At 33.8% G+C, this 25733-nt stretch overlaps 1 protein-coding gene and 1 long non-coding RNA gene across 2 annotated transcripts; one reads left to right on the forward strand and one right to left on the reverse strand.

Annotated features, from left to right (window-relative positions):
* Nucleotides 1–7829: 7829 nt before the first annotated feature.
* On the reverse strand, nucleotides 7830–10060 carry LOC128557725 (uncharacterized). The gene is made up of 3 exons (XR_008371346.1): nucleotides 9927–10060; nucleotides 9543–9653; nucleotides 7830–7870 (listed from the first exon to the last, which is right to left on the reverse strand). It is a non-coding gene; the product is annotated as an uncharacterized LOC128557725 (long non-coding RNA).
* A 2300-nt stretch (nucleotides 10061–12360) lies between these two features.
* LOC128558028 (uncharacterized) lies at nucleotides 12361–25328 on the forward strand. The gene is made up of 3 exons (XM_053546791.1): nucleotides 12361–12422; nucleotides 21316–21968; nucleotides 23977–25328. The coding sequence occupies exons 1-3, from the start codon at nucleotides 12361–12363 to the stop codon at nucleotides 24312–24314; spliced, it is 1053 nt and encodes a 350-aa protein (XP_053402766.1). The 3' UTR covers nucleotides 24315–25328.
* The last annotated feature ends 405 nt before the right edge of the window (nucleotides 25329–25733 follow it).

The raw sequence follows: 25733 nt of genomic DNA on the forward strand, positions 1-25733 counted from the left end.
GTGTGGAGAAACAAAACGACATTAAACTATATAGTGTTTATTCAAATCGTTGCCATGTCCATCAAAACGAAGGCCTCTAACTACAAACATCTTAATTAGTTGTACTCATTACTTTCATTGTCAAGCAAACTGAAGCTGTGACATTAGTGTTAAAAACTTTCATAAAATTTGTTTTAAAAATGTTTAAAAATGGTATAGATCTATGTAAAAACTCGGATTTTGTGAATAATCTTTAAAAAAATACACGCTGTCATTATATCAGAAATGTTTTATTTCTTACTAGATTGATAAAATATTGCAGTGTCAAACTAATTGCTATTATACGTCTGTTAAGGGGACGCATACTTTGAAATTAGAAAAAAGTGGGTGGGGTATTATAAAATTTACCTGCAAAAAAGTACAAGGTTTTGGTAAATGAAATGAATACTGTTTCAACTGTTATAAGTACACAAAGGATTGCTCACTAAAATAAAAATGAGAAAAACTGAAACAAGAAAGTTATTGTTGAATTACATAAGACTTCTTGTGTACATTCAAAGTCAACAATTAAGACATTTTGGTGCGAAAATAATAGTGCTTCACCTTGTCCAAACATTTATCAATGTCCTACAGATTCTAATTTTAAGAAAGAATGTGAAATAAATTCACTGTCTTGCTTTTCACTTAGCATATGTGAGCTAAAACACATTATTTAGTTTGTTTACAAAGTAGTGCATAAGAAAAGATACGGTGGTCAAGGAATGCCACATTCCAAAACTAAAAGAGTATATTCCCCTTAATACATTAAACATTTATCGTTACAGAAGTCTAGTGGCTTACAATAAAGGCCTAGAAATGATGCCATTATTAATTTTTAACTTGGTATTCATGAACTGCAATGCACTTAAATATCAAAACACATTCAACAAACTTTTGAAAATGTATTGTCTTAAAAATCCCTAAAATAAGGTATGAAATTTGGTTGAGAGGTCCAATGATCAATGTGTATATGTGCAAAAGTAACATTCTAATCTTGTTCACAAAAGTTACTAATACACAGCAGGAATGTCAATGATCAAAACTGGACGAATATACAGTTGTCCTCACTTTAATGTCATTTATAATTTGTCCTTGAATTCTCCACCATACTTTTCATAACTCTGTTTGCACGAGTTGCACGAGAATGCTGTCATTCACGTAAAAAAACGGTGTCAAATAAGTTGTAAATGCAATATCATCTAAACGTAATTAATGGATTATGCAGTTCAAGATTAACTTTATCTCATAACGTAACGAACATGTATAATGTTGTAACAACAATTTTACTTACACTGATTTAAGTAGCAGTCGGTTTATAAGTGACTTTATTGACTCATTTTGTGTTTTGTTATTGTTGTCAAAAAGTATAACGGAAGTGCCGCACAACTGAATCGGAAACCAGTTTTATGCGCAAAGTAGTCCACTGTAAGTAATATTTTTTGACAAATGTCCACAGAAATTAATAATTTTATAATATTAAAGACGAATATTTGAATAGGATTCATTATTTGATGAGAAATTATAATCAACGACATGTTTTTTTTAAAAATCGTACACGTGCTGACACCTAAGTTGTCTCCCGTTGTTTATTAGAGTTACCTTTCGTCCGGCGCAGTAATACATTTGCAGTGAATCGCCGAGAGGTCGTGGGAAAATTAAAAACCATGTAAATAAACTAAAATTAACCACCTTTTCAAGATGAATTTCAAGTGATCGACATTATGCATTTAACCCGCCTGACCTGTGTAGCATCTTAGATATCTGTTCTAAGGTATTCATTGTGTAGAATGTCATGTTATGCACTTGCAATGCTAATCCCACTCTGATTTGTTTGTTTACATTTTTTATCAATGAGAAATATGGCGTCCATCCCGAAATGAACTGACGTGGCGTTAAATTTTTACATGTTTAAGCAAACCTGGTGTGTTAGAAAGAAAATCTCATCCCTTCAACATTATTTGGAACACTGTTATTGTAAAAAACCTGTTTTTTCCTTACACAAAAGCTTAATATTTTGTGTTGAATGTACTTTCACAAAGACCTCTGTTTTCCTATTACATTCATAGTACCACATCCTTATCCACAAAATACTGAATATTACAGGTGTCCATCAGTATTATATCAGTTTAAGAATATGTTTTTTTATTTTCCCACCATTGATTTCTTGAATATGCACCCCTTCCGCATTTCTGTATGAACTGTGAATGTAGCAATATGCGTCCCCTTAATAGACTTAATGAATTTTTTTATATACTCTTAATATCTGTTTATGAGATAATAATCTTTTGACACGCAAGGACAGAGGTCCCTGGTCGTGTGAAATCACATGAAATCTCACTAGATATCGCGGTATGCGAGATTTGTTGCTAGGGGACATGTATGTTTCCTGCAATATCATTGGTTAATTTTATTGTTGTCATGAAAATCATAAAAAGTCAATGATAACGACGGACAGAAGAATTTTACCTACGAAATAAGAAGGACATATACTTCTGTGTTTCATGTCGAGATATCCGACTAGATAATTACAAAGTTTTTTAATTAATTCAATTGTGTTTATAGAAATTATTGTTATTATGTGGACATCCATATATTGTTGTTGAAATCTGAATAAAAGAAAAAACAGAATCTGGATTTTGCTAATTCCCTCAATTTAAGCGGACTTGAAACAAATAAATAATAAAAAACTGACTTTGAGCTAAAAAAAAATATTCCCCACAGAAACTTTACGTAACACGCGCAGCGTTACACTTTTTATATCTTCTCGATGCTGTCAGCTCAGTTTTTTAGCACATTTGGTTGGGTCTTTTAGACGTATGCTAAATCTTGGTATATTATGTTACGCATTTCCTGAGATAATGTAATGATAAATCTAGATCAGTACTTTTTATACGACAATGTATATTAAAGTGTCAAATTAAAGAGCTAATAAACTTATTTTTTAAAATAATTATGAAAAAAAACAACAACATAAAATATAATTCGCATCAAATTCTGACTGATTGACTAGACACACATTAATGTTCTCAGAGAGAGACTACTATGCCCCAACGATAACTTGATATTTACAAACATGACTATAAATAGATTAAAATGGAACATAGGGAATTCAACATTTTTTCTAACATGTTACAATCTAAATATTTCTAGATTTTGTACCAATTGGAAATTAGCTCAGTGGTAAAGCATACAGTCCATGTTAAACAGATCTTTTGCCGTGTGGGTTCGAAACTCAGCATCGACATTAAATTTTTATTTCTATAAACATGTAGATTGCTTCATAAACTATGTGTCAACACAACAGAGAAGTATCTTAAGCCGATATGGCAGATCAGAAAAGTTTTGCATTATATTAAAGATGATGTTGACTAAATGCATGCATTTAAGCCATGCAAATAATAAACATACTGTTGTGTTATATAAAGGCATACATACAGATACTAATAAACTTTGATAATGTGGCAGTTGAGTCCAATAAGTCCAGAGGTGTTCAAAGATAAACCATCATGAAATTATCTTGGAGCTATATTGCAAAGCAATTATTAGTTACTTGTTTTGGAAAATTAACAGTGTCGATTGTATTGAGGTCATTTGTCACATTATCAAAGTTTATTAATACAAACCATCAAAGAAAGAAACAAAAATACGGAAGTAAAAATGAAAACGAAAAGAAAAAAAAACACAAAAAGACAAAAATTGAAAAAAAAACTCACGAAGATTCGAACCCACAAAATGATTTCTTCATGTTCAATTGTTATCTGCGTTTTACCCGACTGAGCTATGTTTCCATGTAATCATAGTATATTTAAGATGAAAAAAATACTAATATTTACTTAGAAGGTAATGTGTAAGCATTATGGGTTGGTATTTCATCGGTTATCATGAAATAGAATCGTCCTCGCGTTTCGGCGGGAACCTTGTTATCGTTGGGGATTAGTATTTCCTAAGTGTGCACGGATTTTTCATGCAATACAAAATGTCATGTCCTAATTGCTGACAGATGATTTTACAGGTTCGTAGCACGTTGGGCAGTATGTTATATCAATATAAATTGTGACACATATTGTCTTGTTCTTTCTTCAAACTATTTCTATCAAACATTCTTCAAATCCGAAAGCAATCTGGACTATGTAAAACAAAGAAGCATGTAGGTAAGTCAGTTATCATTCTCGGAATAGGTCTGCATTGTGTTTATAGACCTGTGAGGAGATTTGAAAAGCTCGCTCGCTACGCTCGCTCGGTTCACAAATCCCTCACAGGTCTATAAACACAATGCAGACCTATTCCTCGAACAATAACTATTACTTATTAGTACAACAGTAGCGTTGTATAGATATATACAACGAGCAAAGCGAGTTGTATATATCCCGTAGACAACGGCACGAGTTGTCTATCCGACTTAGACCACGTGACATAAAAACTGCAATTATTGAAAACTGTCCCACGCGTTCTATAGAAATTAGGATAAACGTGTTTTTATAAGAGTGATATTATCTTTGTACCGTTAGCGCTTATTTGTGCAGGGCATATGAAAGAATGCAGGATATTTTGTATAAATTCAGTTTTACTCAAATACCGGATTTACTAAAATTTGACGTTCATTAACACTTTGAGTCATTTGCAATCGCAACTGCTAAACAGTTAAATATGGATTTCTCAAAAATACTCAAAATTGAACTGCTGAACAATTACTTTTTGTGAGGAGTTTGCATGTTGGCAAAACACGATGGTAGATACGTTGATTCAAGAAGATAGCCAGGTTCCGAAACTGACAGCAAATCGGAGGTAAACATGTTGGATAAAAAAATACTGTTGTTTGAAGTAATCTCGTATTTTAAGTATGAACTAGTGTTTACTGGTAATATACATAATCACGTACAAATTATCAGATTCTATTAGAAATCACTTTTCAACAATCGGTATAAAGTGACAAAATAATTATGGTTATATTCATTTTTTTTGTTCTTATAAAAACAGGAACCAGTGTCGGTGTTTATTTATTCATTTTGTTTATCACGATATAGTTAGTGTGTAGATGCTCGTAGTACTACGAACACTTTTACTATATCGTGCCTTTCTTGTAAGAATGATGTAGTTGTGCTACTTTCTAACAGGGCCCAGTTGTTCAAAACTTTAAAGGGCTGTTACTTTAGTTTAGTTTAGTTTAGTTTAGTTTAGTTTAATATACTAATTTGTTAAGCTCGATTGTGATGAAAGCTTTAAGTTTATTGTAACCACTCTCGAGTCCATTTCCTGGGAAAATCAGTACTGGTGCCATATGAGAAGTCATGGTCGTGGCCCCAATGATGCTCAAACCCACGACCCCTGCATTAAGCTGTTAAACTAACCGCCTGTTAAATGTCTATTCAAGATACTAGTCTTGGTGGGTGGGAAACACTAATACAATGTTTTAATTTTACTGTAAAAATTATTTAGTGTTTATATCCATTTGTTTTTCTAAGTTTTCTAAACTGTCGAAATATACTAATAAAGTTAATCGACCGTTAGCTGAATCGCCTGTTTAAGTTTCAAACAACTGGATCGAGTTATTTGCAAATGTAAGGATCGTGCTTACATATCTATCTTATAACAAGTGAACATAAAAAGTTACAACTGTCTGAAAACGTTTCAGTGAATGTGTAAATTACGTATTTACCCAGTTGGTTCTACACTACAAATATGGAGTTTCTTGTAATTCAATTTGATTTTTATTATTATAGGTATAGTTATTCCAGTATTGTATTTCAGTCATGTGAACCCTTTTATTGATATCCAATAACATGGGGTCATTTTTACGATATTAATATTTAGACGTTATCAACTGAATTTACCTCCAAGTCAATCTTATTTTTTATCCCATTGATAACTGGTAAGAATATTGCAAGGTCATTTAACTCCGGCGTTAGCCTGTATTGTTAGATGGTAAACTGACACGAAATTCACGCGTTTTTTGCCCAAGTTTCCCCCGATATATATACAACGCTACCGTTGTATATGAAATATAGACGGGTACAAGTCTGCTTTGCGATTGGCTATTTACGGATTATCGTGGTCTAAATATCGGGGGGAAACTTGGGCAAAATAAAAAAATACGCGTGAATTTCGTGTCCAATACAGGCTAACGCCGGAGTTAAATGACCTTGCAATATTCTCACCAATTATCAATGGGATAAAAAATAAGATTGACTTGGAGGTAAATTCAGTTGACAACGTTTAAATATTAATATCGTAAAAATGACACCAATTAAGATATTGGATATCAGTAAAAAGGGTTCGCATGACTGAAATACAAGACTTGAATAACTAAACATATAAAAATGAAATTGTATCAGAAGAAACTCCACATTTATAGTGAAAAACAAACTGAGTAAATACGTAATTTACACATTCACTGAAACGTTTCCAACAGTTGTAACTTTTTATGTTCACTTATCATGAAATAGACATGTCAGCATGATCTTTACATTTGCAAACAACTGGATCCAGTGGTTCGAAACTTTAACAGGCGAATAAGCTTAAGGTCGATTAACTTTTTTAGTATATTTCGACAGTTTAGAAAACTTAGAAAAAACATATGAACTTGTTAAGTATTATAAACACTAAATCATCTTTACAGTAAAATTAAAACATCATACTAGTGTTTCCCACCCACCAAGACCAGTATCTTGAATAGAAAGGTTTTTTTGGGGATTTAACGTCGCACCGACACATGATATAGGTCATATGGCGACTTTCCAGCTTTATTGGTGGAGGAAGACCCCAGGTGCCCTTCCGTGCACTATTTCATCACGAGCGGGCACCTGAGCAGAACCACCGACGTTCCGCAAGTCAACTGGATTGCTTCCTCACATGAAGAATTCAACGCCCGAATGAGGCTCGAACCAACACCGATGAGGGGCGAGTGATTTGAAGTCAGCGACTTTAACCACTCGGCCACGGAGGCCCCGAATAGAAATTTAACCGGCGGTTAGTTTAACAGCCTACTGCAGGGGACGTGGGTTCGAGCATCATTGGGGTCACGACCATGACTTCTCATATGGCACCAGTACTGGTTTTTTTCCAGAAAACGGACTCGAGAGTGGTTACAATAAGCTTGTAGCTTTCATCACAATCGAGCTTAAACAAATTAGTATAAACTAAACTAAACTAAACGCCCGTTAAAGTTTCGAACAACTAGGCCCTGTTAGAAAGCCGAACAACTACATCATTCTTACAAGAAAGGCACGCTATGGTTAAAAGAGTTCATAGTCCTATGAGCATCTACGCACTAACTATATTCTGATAAACATAATAAATAAATAAACACCGACACTGGTTACTGTTTTTATAAGAACAAAAATGAATATAACCATAAATATTTTGTCACTTTATACCGATTGTTGAAAAGTGATTTCTAACAGAATCTGATAATTTGTATGTGGTTATGTATAATACCAGTAAGCACTAGTCCATACTTAAAATACCAGATTATTTCAAACAACAGTATTTTTTGTTATCCAACATGTTTACTATCCGACCAGGGATACCTGACAGTGACGTCATATTGTGTTTACTTTTCCAATGTTTACATTATATTGTATTGGATTATCATTATATTTCTTTACTTATAATCTTTATGGATACGTAGCCCAGAGGTTAACGGCGCTGTCGTAGTAACCGAAAGAATACCGAGTTCGAATCCGGTCGGCGGAACATTTTTTCCCGCACGGCATTTTCTTATTCAGCTATATAGTTATCTTGATTTTCTAGTTCTTCACAAATTATGGAGGCAGTAAACAGTTTTCTGAGCTCTTCAGCCTAGAGTCGCCTACCTAACTTTCAAAACCTCACACAAAAGTCTGTAACCACACACCTGAAATAAAGATATTGCAACATTAACATCACTGTATGTCTATCGTTACAAACCATCTACAATACATCTCTAATATCTAGTTTTCTGTTTACAAGACCTGAATTTTGTGCTCTCCCGGTCGCGGAAACTGATGACGAAAAAAGCTAAATTTGCCAATTTTTAAATCGCTGCAGAAAATTTCCTGAAACTGATAGCCCCAACTGCTACACTGTTCCATACTCCAGTAACACTGTAAAATCTGAAAATAAGCTCAAATATATGTGCCATCCGTACCGTTTCTTCACTGTTCCAGTTTTCCTGAGGTCCCTGCTAAAATGACAACCCCACTTTAAGCTAGCTCAGAGGAAGCATGTATACGCTCCTGCAAGTCATTACGTCATACTATCAAGATCAAGGCTACTCAACTGATTTTTTTTAAATAAGTGAAACTCAATTCTAGCCGCTGAAACTTCAATTCTAGCAATTATTATTATTTAGAAGTTCAAATATGCACTTCATTCCGTAAATTGCCTCTTATTTGTAAATTTCACCCCGGCCAATTCGACACTAACGGCTCAAAACTGTTTACTGCCTCCTTAAGGGAGACAAAAGTGATCCCAATAGTATGACATTTGCTGTTTATTTTGTAATTTAATCAATTCAGACCAAAAGAAACCCAATTTCATACATATCCAACATATGCTGTTGAAAATTTTGACAACTGAAATACATCATGTATGCAGAAATTCTACCAGGAACGCGTACCGAAATTAACTAGTAACATTACAGCTTCATTTAGGGCCCATTGCATACAAAAATGAGGTCTCAACCATGTTTTTAGTATCTAGATATGTTCAGCTGCCAAGCTGGCTGAATATTATAGCAATTTTAACTCACTGGTACTGTGCTGGACCTGCTCCAGGAAGCTACACGCACATGCATGAGCACCATATGTCACCGTCGCAACGTTTCAAAAAATACCACTACATGCTAATTTGTCTATTCCTAGACACTAAATGGTGTCTATTTGAAGATAATTATCTGCACTGTGATATTTAGCTATGATGTACATGACTTTAAACCCATAGAACTGACTGCATCAGACCACGAGTCCATGTTAAGACCTCAATTTGATAATGATCACTTTTCGCGAGTGATGAAATATGAGAAAAACGTTATTTTTGAGACAAACCTTTCAAAACCTATCTATTTTAGGGGAAAAGATGTCTATTCTCTAAACTTTTGTGTGCTGTGACTGGCGTCTATGTTATATGCAATATGTACATAACTTCTAAACTGAAACGAACAACGAAACACTGATTCAGAGGACATACTGCCGAAAGTACCCCCGAGGTCTGTTCCACAGTCCGAGCCGCTATTTTGCTGTTAAAAAGCTTACTGAATTAATAGAAATCAATGAATTTGCATTTAAATGCCTTATTTGACGACTTTAATGTCACAGTAAGCATATGTCTAAGTAAAATGGTGTCAGAACAGATATATCTTTCATTATATCGGCTCGTAAAACACTGTAAAACTGACTTTCATGTCTGAATCGCGGTTATCTCCCCTTAGTTATTGCTCTTAAAAACTCTCATTTTGCTTCAAAATTAATTTTAAAACTCATATTCATTCACAAATCATACTGAAAAAACCTCTAAGACATCAAATAAATGCACATGGAAGAACTTACAAATTTTCAAGATTTGCTCTTAAGGAGGCAGTAAACAGTTTTCTGAGCTCCTCAGCCTAGAGTCGCCTACCTAACTTTCAAAACCTCACACAAAAGTCTGTAACCACACACCTGAAATAAAGATATTGCAACATTAACATCACTGTATGTCTATCGTTACAAACCATTTACAATACATCTCTAATATCTAGTTTTCTGTTTACAAGACCTGAATTTTGTGCTCTCCCGGTCGCGGAAACTGATGACGAAAAAAGCTAAATTTGCCAATTTTTAAATCGCTGCAGAAAATTTCCTGAAAATGATAGCCCCAACTGCTACACTGTTCCATACTCCAGTAACACTGTAAAATCTGAAAATAAGCTCAAATATATGTGCCATCCGTACCGTTTCTTCACTGTTCCAGTTTTCCTGAGGTCCCTGCTAAAATGACAACCCCACTTTAAGCTAGCTCAGAGGAAGCATGTATACGCTCCTGCAACTCATTACGTCATACTATCAAGATCAAGGCTACTCAACTGATTTTTTTTAAATAAGTGAAACTCAATTCTAGCCGCTGAAACTTCAATTCTAGCAATTATTATTATTTAGAAGTTTAAATATGCACTTCATTCCGTAAATTGCCTCTTATTTGTAAATTTCATCCCGGCCAATTCGACACTAACGGCTCAAAACTGTTTACTGCCTCCTATGTGTAGAGAATTGTGTAGAAAACGTCTGTCATTTCACTCCACATTAAATGGCTAAAATGGCTATGAACACGTTTTTAACTGTAACGAGCCTTTGGATAATAACGAGAAAGCAATATTTATTCTAAAACACAATGGATTGACTGTGAGACAGGCATATGTGGCATTAACATTTGGTATACTTCATAATAAAATTAACGATTGGTGATTTAAAAAAAAAACTTACAAGGAAAACATATAAAAACAACAATTTTCCAAATGAAGGAAAGCAAATGTAACTGATCTTTAAAACAATATATGTTTTTGCTACAAAAAAAAAAGAAGAAAACAATATAAAATATACCTCGTCTATCACTGGATTCGAACTTACACCGCCTGCGTGACAAGTAGCCAACGCACCCGCTGGGCTATACTTCACTTAGAGTTTCTAGTATGATAACGACATATTTCTATCTAATATAAGAATACATCTGTTTGGGGATATACCTTGGGTATTTATAGTTTGTTGACAAAATGACGTCACTGTCAAAAATTGTCGGTGGATTAGTACCTCCGATTTGCTGTCAGCCTTTTTTGCAGTTTCGGAACCTGGCTATCTTCTTGAATCAACGTATCTATCATGCAAACTCCTCATAAAAACTAATAAAACTAATTGTTCAGTAGTTCAATTTTGAGTATTTTTAGGAAGTACGTATTTAAATGTTTAGCATTTGCGATTGCAAATGACTCAAAGTGTTAATGAACGTCAAATTTTAGTAAATCCGGTATTTGAGTAAAACTGAATTTATACAAAGTAACCTGCATTCTTTCACATGCCCTACTGACAAAAAAGCGCTAACGGTACAAAGATAGCACTCTTGTAAAAACATGTTAATCCTAATTTCTATAGAACGCGTGGGACAGTTTTCAATAATTGCAGTTTTTATGTCACGTGGTCTAGACAACTCGTGCCGTTGTCTATCCTATACATATAAATACCTTTATTAGATACAGGAAACTAGTTAACAATTATTAACTTGTGAAAGAATTCAAGCTTAATTGGAGGAATGACAGTGGCCTTATACGCTATTTGTTCATATGGACTATTCCATTTAGTGTCTGTCCACATACAGTTTCGTCCATTTCGTCGACCCAACTGACGTAAAGACTACTCACAGGTATTTGAAATTGTTTTCCGTTTAGTTTAACAATTAGGCATGCAATAAACGATCCGTAATAATCAAATGGAATACGTTACCTTTGGTTCATGTCAGTCCGTATTAAGCGCTTGTTCTAACTGTCTTAGAAAAAAATGATGATGTGGTGCACAGTCATGCTCAAAAGAACAGTTTAAACTACTTTTCTCGACAATGAAATCAAAGCCTTGGGGTGTCTGGTGGTTGCGGGTTTTGCTAGATTTATTTTAAATGTCAATCTATAAATATACATGTATAAGAAACATATACGAATGTGCCTCATATCTGAGATGAACTCTGCCAGCCTGACCTTACATGAACACTTGGAAGTCAGTGATGTAACCATGGGCTGGAATACCAAATCATGACTGATCTTATATAATCTAAATGCCAATGTGAATGGATAGAGGATGAATAAGAACTGCTTGATCATTGATAATTCATCTGTTTTGTTCATGAATGGGACTACTTTGGATGTGATTTTGAATCAAATAAAGATGCTACTTGATTGTCAGAAATACACTTAACTTTGGTAGCGGGATAAATCCGCAACCCAAAACTGTAGAATGAAGCATAGGTGTATGCTGAAAAGACTTGATAGTTCCAAATTACATGTAATTCACTAGTGAAATAATGAACCCTTGTATAAGTGTGTGTGCTTGTTTTTGAAACTACACTGTGTTAATACAGATTTCCAGTGTAATTTTCCCTTTTTGTCTTACATATAAACATAGAAAAAGTACATGTGTTTTGTCCTTTAAGTACGAATATTGCAGAATGCGACACTTGCAAAAGCCTTTTGAATTCATTCCGCACATGCAAACTGTGAGTCAACATATTTCCTAAACAATGTGCTGATGAGACGTTTAATACTAAGCAACTTGTTGGTTGTAATAGAGCTTTCAAGATATTTTTTTATCATAGGGTATGCTTCGTCTGAAATACAATGTATTGGATATGGGAAAGGGTCTAGTAGCAATGGGTGGAAATAAGTATGACGGTTATGCTGATTTGGAAATGTTTGATAACATTCATATTTCAACAGGTACATTTGTATTTCACGAGTACTATTCATTTTAATCATCTTAACGGTCAAATGAAAAAAGAAGCAAGATGATGACCAGGCAATAACAGCATGCTTTATTTTTCAAACAGAAAACAATCAGGTGTATCAAAAATCATTCGGAGTGGTCTTCCCTTTCCGCTGGATGTAAATCTACTGTGTACTGCATTTCAGTTCATTAGAAATTCACCTAGATTTCAACCAGGGGTCATTGTAGGTTACTCGTATATAAATGCACATACATGGCAAGTAAATGCCAAATGTATATTCTGAAATATACCATTTCATACAGAGTAAATGGCATACAATGTAATAAAGGGAAATATATTATTTTGACACATACAATTGAGAGTTTTGTTGCAAAGATGCAAAATCAGTAATATTTATATGGATCTCTCTCATTAGTAGCTGCTGGCTCAATTTATCACACGCAAAAAGCGCAACAAAATAAGCATTGTCTATGTCTTGCCCTATCGAAAGAGAGAATTTAATATTAGTAAGATACAGTACATGTATATGTTAGATGTAGTAATGATTTTATACCTTTTACATCGCTTGCGATTAAATTTAACTGGACATGTATGTATGATATATGTTTTAGTATGATTAGCCGGTGCTAGCCATGATGGGTTGCACATTTCATTAAATGTTATGAACAGACTCATCCAAACCAAATCTGCTACTACTTTGTTTACTTGCGCTTTATGCTTCCAAACGTCTTTGAAGCTGTTATTGTATGTCCATACTTAAATTCAGTGTTGTTATATCTTCTGGTCTTTTTGGAATCATGGAGTCACTTGAAAAAATGTGTATAACAGAGTTCCGCTACACTCTGTGTCAGGAGATATGAGGGTGATATACATTACTTCTCATGTACTGACTCAATCAAACAATGTTTTTGACCGCATTCTACGTACGCTTCTTTATCCTAAAAATTCTTTTAACAATGAAAACAGCTGTCCTTAGGCCTGTATGTCGTGTGGTGTTCGTAACCCGCCCCCACCCCCCTGGTCTCAGTGGTATTACAATTTCTGGTCCGTTGGGACCTCGCAGTTAATTCAGTAAATATATGTACGGTAGAGTCCCGCTCAAACTGATGCTAAAGAGTTTGAGATGTGTTTGCATATTTCATTACTTCTCGTGGATAGAGTCAGTCAATGTTTTGATAAGTTGTATTTTACGCTTCAAATGGATTATCTTATATTCGCTCGCTGGTAAAACCAGTGCACTATTTGACCCGCCCCATGAGAAAACCAATATAGGGGGGTTTTGCGACCAGCATGGATCCAGACCAGCCTGCGCTCCGCGCAGTCTGGTCAGGATGCAAAGCCTATTGTTATAAAGAAACCATTAGCGAACAGCATGGATCCTGCCAGACTGCGCTGATGGTCGCAAAGCCACTATGTTTGGGTTTTTCAGGGCGCTGCTGATTTGATATAAATCTGGTATAATAATAATAATAATAATTTGTTGCTTTTTTGTTGTTTTTGTTTTGGGGTGTAGAGTCGCACCGACACAAAGTAGATCATAATGCGATTTTTACAAGCTGGTGACTGTGTAGAAAGACCCCATGTGCCCTACTTGTTTTTTTTCATCTTGAGCGAACACCTGGGTAGAATCACTGCCTTCCGTAAGCCTGTTAAATGAATGGTTTTCCTCACACACGAATTCTACACTCCTAGCGAGGTTTAAAAACCAAATCGATGAGGGACAATTTAATTCGAAGTCGGAGACCTTACCACTCGGTCAACGGATAGCCCTGAACCAGTGCCTTAATATTTTGAATTTTAACAAACTTTTCGTCAAAGTCATGATCGAGGTATTTTTTGCAAATTAAATGAACTTTCAAATTATCAACTGCCACTTTGATACATGTAACATAAAGCTGTCATGCAGATAAATTAAAAAAAATGATATTCATTCATAAAAACTATCAAACGACTTCGTGTTTGTCATAAACAAGTGCGATACAGAGAATTGTCCTCTTGAAAGACCTGGAAAAGAGAGATTATTTATTTTCTATATATAATAATGGTCCCAACATGTCTACTTCTAGATAAGTGCTTTCTGTGTTCGTTTTTAATTAAGGACTACTAATATGATGTTAAATATACGCTACACTAGTTCTTTGACAAACAGTGCAGGTTGCTACTCTGAAATTCACATCAACTAAAGACTGAAAAAAAAAAGAGAAAAAGACACAACGATTTTAAGGCGCGTTTTTAGTGTAAAATAGTAAATCCATGTCATAGGAATTAGAAAGAGAACTGGCTTTCTAAGTATCTTTTGTGTATTTGGTTTTTGGTTACGTTGGCAATACGGCGATTTCCCCAGGCCTAACTGCAGAGGAAGACCCCGTATGTCCGTCCATACAATACTTCAGACAGAAGCGGATGCCCAGATAGTTTGTCGGTTACCCCACCTTAAAGAATTTTAAATCCTAATCGAACGTTTGAATTTCTAATTTTAAATAAATTGACTTTATGTATACAATCTATTGATCATATACACAGAAACGCTTTGAAAATAAGCACGATCGTAACTCCGGATAACCCAAGTTGTTTGGATCATATTTTATTTCTGGACCTTAGATAACCTAGCACTTATATCACTTTAAGTTGTGTAAACTGTAGTATAATGTCTCGCTATTTGAATTTATCAGACGGCATGGGGAATCATTGCCAATATGAAAGTGACAAAATGACAGGAAATTAGTTAAAATAATTGTTGTCGTCTGATACGCCGAGCAGATTAACAAAGACTAATAATCAAAAATTTACTTTCATGTATTTATTATGCGTATTCAAAAGCTTTAAGATTCGTCCTTATTAATCTTGAATCTAGGTGTTAAAAAAAGAGCTCTCCTTAGTGCTGAGTTTTTGTACATTTTTAGAATATATAAAATTCTAGAAATCTCTGTCAGAGAGCTGAATTTCATGTGTTAATTAATAATTTGGGGATCTCTCTCAGCAGAAAAAAAAATCTTGTTCAATGAAAAACACGAAGCCGTCCTTTGAGACTAAGGTCGAATTTAAGTTTGTTTTTTACAAAAGCAATAATGAATGTCATTGCTTTACAGACCCAAAAACTTATCCTAAAACTACCCGAAAGGGATTACTGAAACAAAAGGTGGGCCGTCAAATGCTATTTGTGAGTTGGACAGAGCATAGGTTTAATGTTTGAACATTTGCATATCAATGTAAAGTGATAGGTATTTTAGCATTCGCCCGTTATAGTTCAGCTCAGTCCCAATATAATGGTATAAAAGCCCAAAAAGAAAAGCATCATTTTTCTATAACTGCAAAGATAATAATCTTTGAGCATCAATGTTAAAAATAAAATAGTTTTTTTTTGTACTCACGTGTCACCCTACATAACTGCTGCTGCTGTTGTTTTTGATTTTGTACATTGTATTGATGATTCATTAAATCCATAAACAGGTGTCGTGATTTTTCTTCAAAATTTGTTAAAATTTAAATCAGATAAAGACTGCTATTAAAATTATTTTCACAAGAACGGAATTTTAAAAGAAACACCATAGATAAAATATGTATGGTGATGTCAAAATTACTGAAAAATTAGTAAAAATGATAAGTAGTTCAATGTTTACTTTTTAAATTGGTAACAATATCTATATCATCATGGTATTGAAAAGAAACTACTGAAGAAATGATACACTTAGCAGACCCTTTTTTTAAAACTATTTTAACACAGTGATTCGTTTAAGTTGAATAATTCCTCAAATTTATAAAAAAAAAATGGATGAAAAAGGGGGCATGTTTACCGCCAAGAAGTAGGTCGATGTGACATAAACGTTACCGTGTTTATATTCATCACGTGGAATGGTTGCGTCAGTATGCATGCCGTCGTAAAAATAGTTATTTACATATTTTAGCACTTTTCTCGGCAGACTTGACATCAATATTGCCGTTTTAATGAAAATGACGTGTTATTTTGAACGCTTGTTTCCCTTATATAACATTTTAATAGTCGGAACTTTAAAAAATGAGGTACATTTGTACTCGTTGTTGATAAGGTCTTTGCATATAGTGTTTCATTAGAAGTTCTGTAGAAAGAAAAACTCGTTTAACGATCTATTTGAGTGACTTTCTTTAGTTCGTTTAACAAGAAAAGTACGGCAAGAATTTTTCGTACAACTTAAAGGGCACTAAAGGGATATTTTCTGAATCTTGTCAATTTATTGGTTGTTAGTTTCTGAAATAAAACGTTTTTCGGTCGTATGTCATTTCGAACCGTAATGGGAGTATATTGCAGACATTCAGCTAACGTTTTTAAATGAAAGACTCTTTTTCATGAATATGGTCCCGGCCGCCTTAATTAAGATCACATTTTACTTTAGCCGATGTTGAAAGCACAAAGCATAACACAAAGGTTGACAACAAGACATCCAAATATATATCAAAATATGTTTATTGTTTTTGTAAAAGATATAATATTGTGCCGTGTCATGAGAAAACCAACATAGTGGCTTTGCGACCAGCATCCGCGCAGTCTGGTCAGGATCCATGCTGTTCGCCAACAGTTTCTCTAATTGCAATAGGCTTTGAAAGCGAACAGCATGGATCCAGACCAGACTGCGCGAATGCGCAGGCTGGTCTGGATCCATGCTGGTCGCAAACCCACTGGTCGCAAACCCACTATCTTGATTTTCTCATGGCGCGGCTCAAATAGTGCACTGGTTTTACCAGCGAGCGAATATAAGATAATTCATTGGAAGCGTAAAATACAATTTATCAAAACATTGACTGACTCTATACGCGAGAAGTAATGAAATGTGCAAACACCTCTCAAACTCTTTAGCATCAGTTTGAGTTGGACTCTATCGTACATATATTTACTGAATTAACTGCGAGGTTCCAACGGACCAGAAATTGTAATACCACTGAGACCAGTGGGGGGGGGGGGGGGGGGGGGGGGGGGTTTACGAACACCACACGACACACAGGCCTAAGGACTGGTCTGGATCCATGCTGGTCACAAACCCACTATGTTGGTTTTCCCATGGCGCGGCTCATATATTGATAGAACCTTATTCCTTTGTGAAAATGTCGAAATAAAGTTAATTTTCAATTTTGTAAAATATATTTTTTTTTACCTTTTCGTTGATTTCTTCATTATATTTCGTTAACAGAGGCTCCGGTATTAACTGTTCGTCAGTCTGTATGTTATTTCACTTGCGTTGTAGTACTGACAAAACATTCAGATGTGCTCGTTTCTTTTCCCTTTTAAAGTTCCATAAGGCTTTAAATTTTATGTTAAAAACAGATAAAACAGCTGTCCAGATAGAAGTTATGAATAATTATATTGTTAGAAAATAGCTACTTTTTATACTGTCCATGAACTTTTACAGTTTATGTCATAAAGGGAGGTAATCAAAAACAATGGATTCAATAAAACTTTCTACTTTGCTCATTAATATTCAAACTTTTGACAAATATTAGAGAAAACAATTGTGTTAACACGAAACTAATATATTTTATGTTTATAACGGAAAAAGTGGCAGCCACATTTAAACAAAGGCATTATGAGCCTTTAAATCTATTATATAATGGTTTAGTATTGTAGAACTAATTTACATTATGTGTATATATGAAAATTTATAACAATTACTACTATTATTCAACTTTACAATATTACACGCTGTATTAGGCCAATTTTGAACATCATATGAAATAGATAGAGCTAATACAAAACATTACTGAGCCAATATGACAAAAGCAGGGCCAATACGAACAAACAGGGCCAATACGGAATTAAAGCATTTTGATTGGTTGAAAAGAGAGGGCCAATACGGAGAAGTAATTTCCGTTAGATTTTTAAATGACGCCATTTTGTTTTACATCAGAGTTATAGATTACATTTTTTTCCACATTTTTGACAAAAGATCATCTAACATGTTCATGTAATAAGTATAAATGAGCGGACTACGTCTTTATAGACTACAATAATAGTTTCGCTTATTCGGTATTGTGTACAAACAAGTGTTTCCTCAATTTTCAAGGAAAATAATGAGAAAACACGCGAAAGTAAGATTAATTAAAAGGATGAGACTTATCTTTTACATACATTTTGAAAGTGTGGACTATTTGTGCAATGTTATATAGCGATTCACATGCTGGAAAGTGGATGAATAAATTGGCGAACACGAGTGTCAGTTGTAAACTGCAAACAATCTCGGATAAGAATTAAACAAGGCATGGGGTGTATAATATGTGGTTGGTCACAGATACTTGGGGTTTGGACCAGTTACAACCCTGCATTGGTCTAGATTTCGGTCAAATGCAATAAAAACCATTGAACAACATCATAACAGTTCCAAAAATAACATCTTGATCAACACATACGTGTACAATTTTGTGTCTCGTTGCCTGCAGCCTTTGTATTATTGAATAACTTATTGATATCATGTGTAATAATGGACAAATTGTATAATTAACTTACAGCATGCCACGTACTCATTACGGAAATATATAATAGTTCAGCATATTGTATAAGTAACTTACAACATGTGTACATACAGAAATACTAGTATATAATAGTTTAGTATTGCATAACTAATTTACCACATTAAAAATTATATATGAAATAAACAAACTAATTTACAACAATATACGAAAAACAGTTTAGTGTTGAATAACCAATTTATATCATGCGTAATTGCGGAAATATATTTAAACAGCATTGTATAACTAACTTACAACATGTGTGTATACAGATATATATAACAGTTTTGCATTGTACAACTAATTCACATTATTGTAATTACGGATTTTTTAAAAAGATTTTATATAAAGACGAGGAAAACAACGCTTTACAAAATATATTGTAGTTCATTTAAAGTCATTCAGCCACTTCTATGATAGAAACATTGTTTATAAATAATGAGCATCTACTATTGTTTTAATTGCTATAAAACAATATAATTTAGACACATATAAACCTTGGATAACATTATCAACTCCGAATAGTAATCAAAATGCCAGTTACGAAGGATGTTCAGTTTATTTTCAGTCTTTTGTTGCCTTCGTTAACAAACTTCAGAAGTTGTTTAGATTCATTTGATGCTGTTTATTTAAGACACCAATCGCGTTCTGTAACATTGAAAATGTTTCAATAAAGCCAAGTTCATTTCCATCGTGTCAAGGCGACTGCAAAATGTGTCACATAAACATGCAAAAGAAATATAAAATACATTTCTTCCGTGCTTATTTACGTCATACGAAGGTCCGTTAATACACTATTTATGGCAGAACATTTTAAAATTAGCGGATTACTCAATAACGGTTCAGTTTACATAAAAATGTCTTACGTAATTTCCGATTTTCAAGCTACATCAAATTTGAGTACCTGTCTGATCTCTCTGATCAAAATTGAATTCAGTGGCTCTAAAATACACTACTCTATATATTTATTCACTTTTAAATGCAAACTCATTCGCTCGGTTTACTCGTATCTTACAGGGCTTTGTAATGCATTCCATATCAAATACTTTTTGTTGTTGATGACTTATTTCATATGTTCTACTAAGGTTATTATCTGGTGTTACAGATCGCAGACATACACGAAAACTATTGGATTTACTTTCCTATTAAACAAAAAAGGGTGAAAATTGTGAAATATTATGCAACAATTCATTTTTCTGACGTTACAATTATTACGTCATAGTGTCAAACGGCATAGCACCGCGCTGAAATAGAAACCAACATAAAACAGGCAAATATTTGATGGCTTGATAACGTGTTAAAATCGAAATGATATATCTGAGACAGTGATTTGCTCTTGAATAAAATCATTGTCGTTCAGACGCGTATTATTATATTGCTCGGGCTGCGCCCTCGTCATATAATTCCTTCGCATCTTAACTCCAAACAATGATTTTAAACATCTTAACTCCTAACAATGATTTTAATCAAAGAAAAATTACTGTTTGGGATATTATTATTTCTTAAATAGTGACAAAAGTATGATACTCCGATACGTATTATTGCTTACTACTATACTTTGATAAAAAACTGCTTTCGTTAAAATACATGTCACCTTTATATATAGAACTGTAACGAAGAATTGTTTACATAGCTTAATCATATTTTATTTCCCCTTTTCCTTGTATTTTACAATATCAATAACTGCAGAAAAACAGAACATCTACACAACACAAAGAAATAAAGCAAAAAGAGTTGGGCAACACGTTCTTTCAAAATTTATAAATGCCCTCACTTAGAAGAATTATCAAACGCAGTTCATTATAACATCCGTTAAGAACACCTCTACAGACAAAACACCTCTTTAAAAGTGAAATATTTCAGGTCACATTAGATAGGAATCTCAGAAAAGTAGCATATACAACCTCTATACAACAAACACATTTTACTCTTTACAGCGTGAGTCGCTGTAGAGTGATACACTACAGGTAAAAATAGTTAAACAAATAAACCAAAGTGGGATGGCAAAGCTTCCCAGTGGACTGCATTGGATATCATTAGTTCTACGAGTTTATTTGGAACGAAATTCGATATATGTTTGTCCACGTTGTTATTGGTTAACAGTCACACTTAAGCTATTGACGGAGAAATACGCTCTCTCAATCACTCTCAGCGGACTGACAGAGCTGTGAATAAATATCAGTAATGCGTTATTTTATTATTTTGTTAAAGAATATTGTCAATACGAATGCGAAAGAAAATATGAAAATATTCTTAAGGAAAATATGAAAATATCATATAAATGAAATGGAAAATTATTATATATTTCATATAGAATTATCTATACGTTAGTTAGAAAAGTTTAAGAGTATAAGAAGTAAATTGTGTCTTGTTTACCTATGGCAGAACCGGAAGCGGAAGCAGAGGGCGAGGTAGAACCAGAGTCAGAAGTGAGGTTGAACCGGAAGGTTCTACTGAGCCAGAACCATACTGGCCTTTAGCATTTCAACAATGGGGATCGGCATGGCATTTACACACGTATTCAGTTGCGTGCATTTTCATGTTCATAGCCATTCTTGCAGCAATGAGTATGATTGTCTATTTAAAGAACAAACAGGTGCTCAAACAAGTAACCTTGACATTTACTTTGCAGTGCTTGTTGCTGTATTTCACTTTGCTTAGGTCATTGGTAATGTTTATCAACCCTTACCAAACAGAGGAAAAAATTAACGACACAGTGTTCCACATGATGTGGTCATTTTCTTTACCAGGACTCACAGCAGCTTTCAGTGTGTTATTGTTAGTTTTCTTGGACACAACTAAAATGACATTAGGACCTCCAGTATTTCAAAAATTGTCAGTGCTGTTGATATTCACCGCTTGCCATTTTGTTATCGTTGTATCAGCTGACATTATTTGTGCTCTCGTCACGAGTTCCTGTGCACCAATGCTGATGTTCTGTCAAGCTCTGTTTATACTCTACGGGACCTTGTTGGCAGCCGGTTACGCCTATACAGCGATTTCTTTACACAGAAAATGTGTCACCGGCGTTATTAGTGGTAAGATACTAATATGATAGTATAACTTTGTTTTAGTCATTTTAATATTTATCGCATATAGGCTGCATGATACATTTCAAATTTTTAAGGGAGAAATATAGTCCTGTGTTTTGTAACAGTTGACTTTGGAAAAATGTGTAACATCTCCGTTCTAAAACTCACGGCTAAATAAAACGCAAACATTGTAATTATCAACTTAAACCGTTCTGTGAAAAAAGATCATAGATAGATAGATAGATAGATAAATCTTTTATTCCTTCATAAGAAGAGAAGCATATAATAATACAAACATTATCACAATCACATGCAAGATATAATTCGTTAACAAGACGAAATATACACATTGATGGTGAATCTAACAAATTTCAAAACTAACAGGTATAACATTGCATGATATATATATATAATACATATTCAATGTTTAACAACCTTATATACATTTATTTATATGAAAAAAAATCAGATTGGTGGATGTAATAATACCTGCCTTTGAGCAAATATTATATACCAGCATAATCTATTTATTGTCAAAACAAGAACAATATGTATTCATGATCATTTTAGTGATAACAAATGTAGTTCAATGTAATTGATCAAGAAAGATGCGAGATAAGTTTAATACCGAATACATGCGTATGTGTTTTGTCCAAAAGAAGTCTATCTTGGTCGAAACGAAAGTAAACAAGATAGACAAATGGAAAAACAGAGAAAATCTAAGAATACTGTATTTGATCGAATCTTAAACGTATATTAAGTCCCGTAAAATATGATCTTGCAAAATCAAAATACAAGATCAACAGTAGGATATTATGATGTAAAAGTAATTACAATATACTCCAATGTACTTAACACTTCCTTTCGGAAGTAATCTTCAAATCGTGATATACATATACAAAACTTGTAAACGTGTAACTTATAAAATCCGTTAATATAATTGTTTCATGCATTTATGCATTAAAGTACTCAAAGAACAGTCACAACAGCCTCCGTCAATTATATACATGTACAATTTAAATACCAACGACAAACGAAAGAGAGTCTTTTCGCCATTGTATATAAGTGCCGTAAGGTAGACTTGAAACATTTTACTCTCTGAGTATCGTCCATTTCGAACGAAACGAGTCCTGATATCATTTCAATGATCTGGTCCCGTGGTTTTTTTTTTTGTTGTTTTTTTTTTGCACAGAAACGTGTATAATTTACGTTACCTAAATATTTTTCAGCAATACATTCAGCATCTAAATTGCAGTCAACACAGACAATTGAAAATAATATACTTAGTAGAATTCAAATTAACCATCAAGATTAGGAAACTATTATTTTATTAAACACCTTTATAAATTCTGTAAAAAAAAATACGCTTGTGTTTTACAAGTTAATACGAACAGGCTGAAAAATCCGTATTGTACCTCTTGTATTGCATGTTGCCGAGCTACTTTCATTTAATATGCATGACCTGACACAGTTCTATGAATAGCGCACAAAAAAAAACTACACTCAGTTCTGTTTGAACATCGATAAACTGTTAAAACTGGAGGTATGTAATAAAAGTGTCATTATAACAGTAGCTAGATCTGGAATTTTGTATTCGGCTCTCGTGGATTTTTGCCAGGTCGGATCACATGTACTCGGCGCAGTGCACCTTGTGCAATCTGACCTAGCAAAATTCACTCGATCCGAATACAGCATCCTAGATCAAGATACTGTTGTAATAACATTAAAAAGCATGCTTACAATTAAGTAGTGCCCATTAGGTTCTGGATATATATCAATGCATTCAGTCAAAAGAAAGGGAAGTGTAATGTAATCGGGATGTTTTTATTGGTTGAATAATATAACAGAATGTTAGTTGTAAATTCATCAAAGTCATTGTTTTAATCATGTCTAATATGGAATCGGATTGTATATTTCTTAGTTTTTCATATGATAAGGTTTAAGTATTTCGATTATCAAACATATTTAAAAACTCTTTCTGCCAAAGTAGCTGTGCACTTATTTTTTATTTCAGCCGAAGAAAACAGAAAAATCATTCGTCTCATAAAAATCTCAGGATTTGCATCTTTTATTGCCTTATCTATTGCCGTGACGCACCTTTATGCCGCTTGCAGCGAATTCGGAATTTATAGTGACGTCATCTACGTAAACGCTTGGGACTGGTGGATTCTACAATCGGTTTTAAGATTTGAAGAAATTATGTCATCTTGCCTTATTCTGCTGATAGCGTTCCGCAACCCATTTGCTGGAAATTGCAGAATAAGAAACTGGATGTTAAAATCAGTTAACAGAAAAATAAACCCCTTGCCGCAAACAGATGTATCGCCGTTAGATAAGACACAAGTGACATAACGATTTCTGCTAAGTGAAGACAATTGGCGTAATCAGTGTGCAAAATGGTAAACGCAGAATGAACGACAATCCATGTGTTAAATGGTTGCCAGTAATTTGTGGGCAATCAATGTCTATGATGGTCCAAAGTATGGTGAGGACAACCAATAAGAATAATTTGTATTAGTCAATATGTACATTGGTTTCCAATGAACTGAGGGCGTTGCTTTTGCAATGTGTCAACAATTAAGTGCAGGAAAATTAATGAATACGGAAAATCTAAATAATTAAAATAATTATGTTTGAAAAAAAGACCCAGTGCAACAACAGAGAAACAAACTAGTGCGAAAAGAAGAGATCGGCTACATATACATAGCTATATATGATTAAAGCAGCATAAAACAATGTATGATAACGTCATCTATGTGCAATTGTACCTACGATATTTTCAGTTTTTTTGTACTTTTTCATTTTGTTTGTTGACAAAAATGTATAATATTTTAGTGATGCTACAATAGCTGACATGTTATTTATAAAAGAGAAGTACTAAACACTAATAGATACCCTTTTTGGCACTGCGTAGTGAATAGTGTTTCTTGTGGCAAAACTGTGAATTTTGTTAATTAGATAGAGATCTTACTTAAGGATCTAAAATTCGGTCTTGACTATGATTTCCCTGCCTGTATTGATATTCACCAAGTTAATAAGTTAGATACAAGTGCTGGCGTGTTTTCTCCACTTGTCCACTTCTCTGCAAGATGTAAGACAAAATATTTCACGGCGACGTTGCCATTTATTTTAGAGCCACTTTTAACAGATATTGAAGAAATAAAAGAACCAGAGGCATTTATTTTTCATTTCTTTGCAAAAACTGAAGGTGTCGTATATCACTTTATATTTGCTAGTAATCGCAGCAGGTAAAATATTGACCAAAATGACAATATGAAAAAACATTGACCAAAATAACAATAAAACATGATATAACAAAGTTGACCAAATGATGTTATTACTAACATTAAAACATCAATTTCCTCATAGTTTTTTCCCTTTACTTTATTTCTTTTTACCTTTTTATATTATATTGTATTGTATTGTATTGTATTGTATCGTATCGTATCGTATTATATCAAAAAGTGTGTAGGTACTTATACCTTGGCTTAGCGGTATCGTTTTAACAACATTTCTTAAATAAACCTGAATAATGTAATGAAAAGTGTTTAAGCGCCAATTCTTTATTTAGTCCAAATCATTTTTAACATTTAATCAGGTAATATGCATCTATGTAAGTGCCATTCTATTAGCCTTACAAATATAATAGAACAAAATAATATGACCAGTAATGAAATCTGTAAGAAGATCCTTTGGAAGCATAGAATGCAACCAAGCAAAATAATAGCAGACTCGGTTTGATTGAGTCTGTACATGAGAGGTAAAGGAAAG

This window comes from Mercenaria mercenaria, chromosome 6 (assembly GCF_021730395.1).
Source record: "Mercenaria mercenaria strain notata chromosome 6, MADL_Memer_1, whole genome shotgun sequence".
Classification (NCBI taxonomy): Eukaryota; Metazoa; Mollusca; class Bivalvia; order Venerida; family Veneridae; genus Mercenaria; species Mercenaria mercenaria.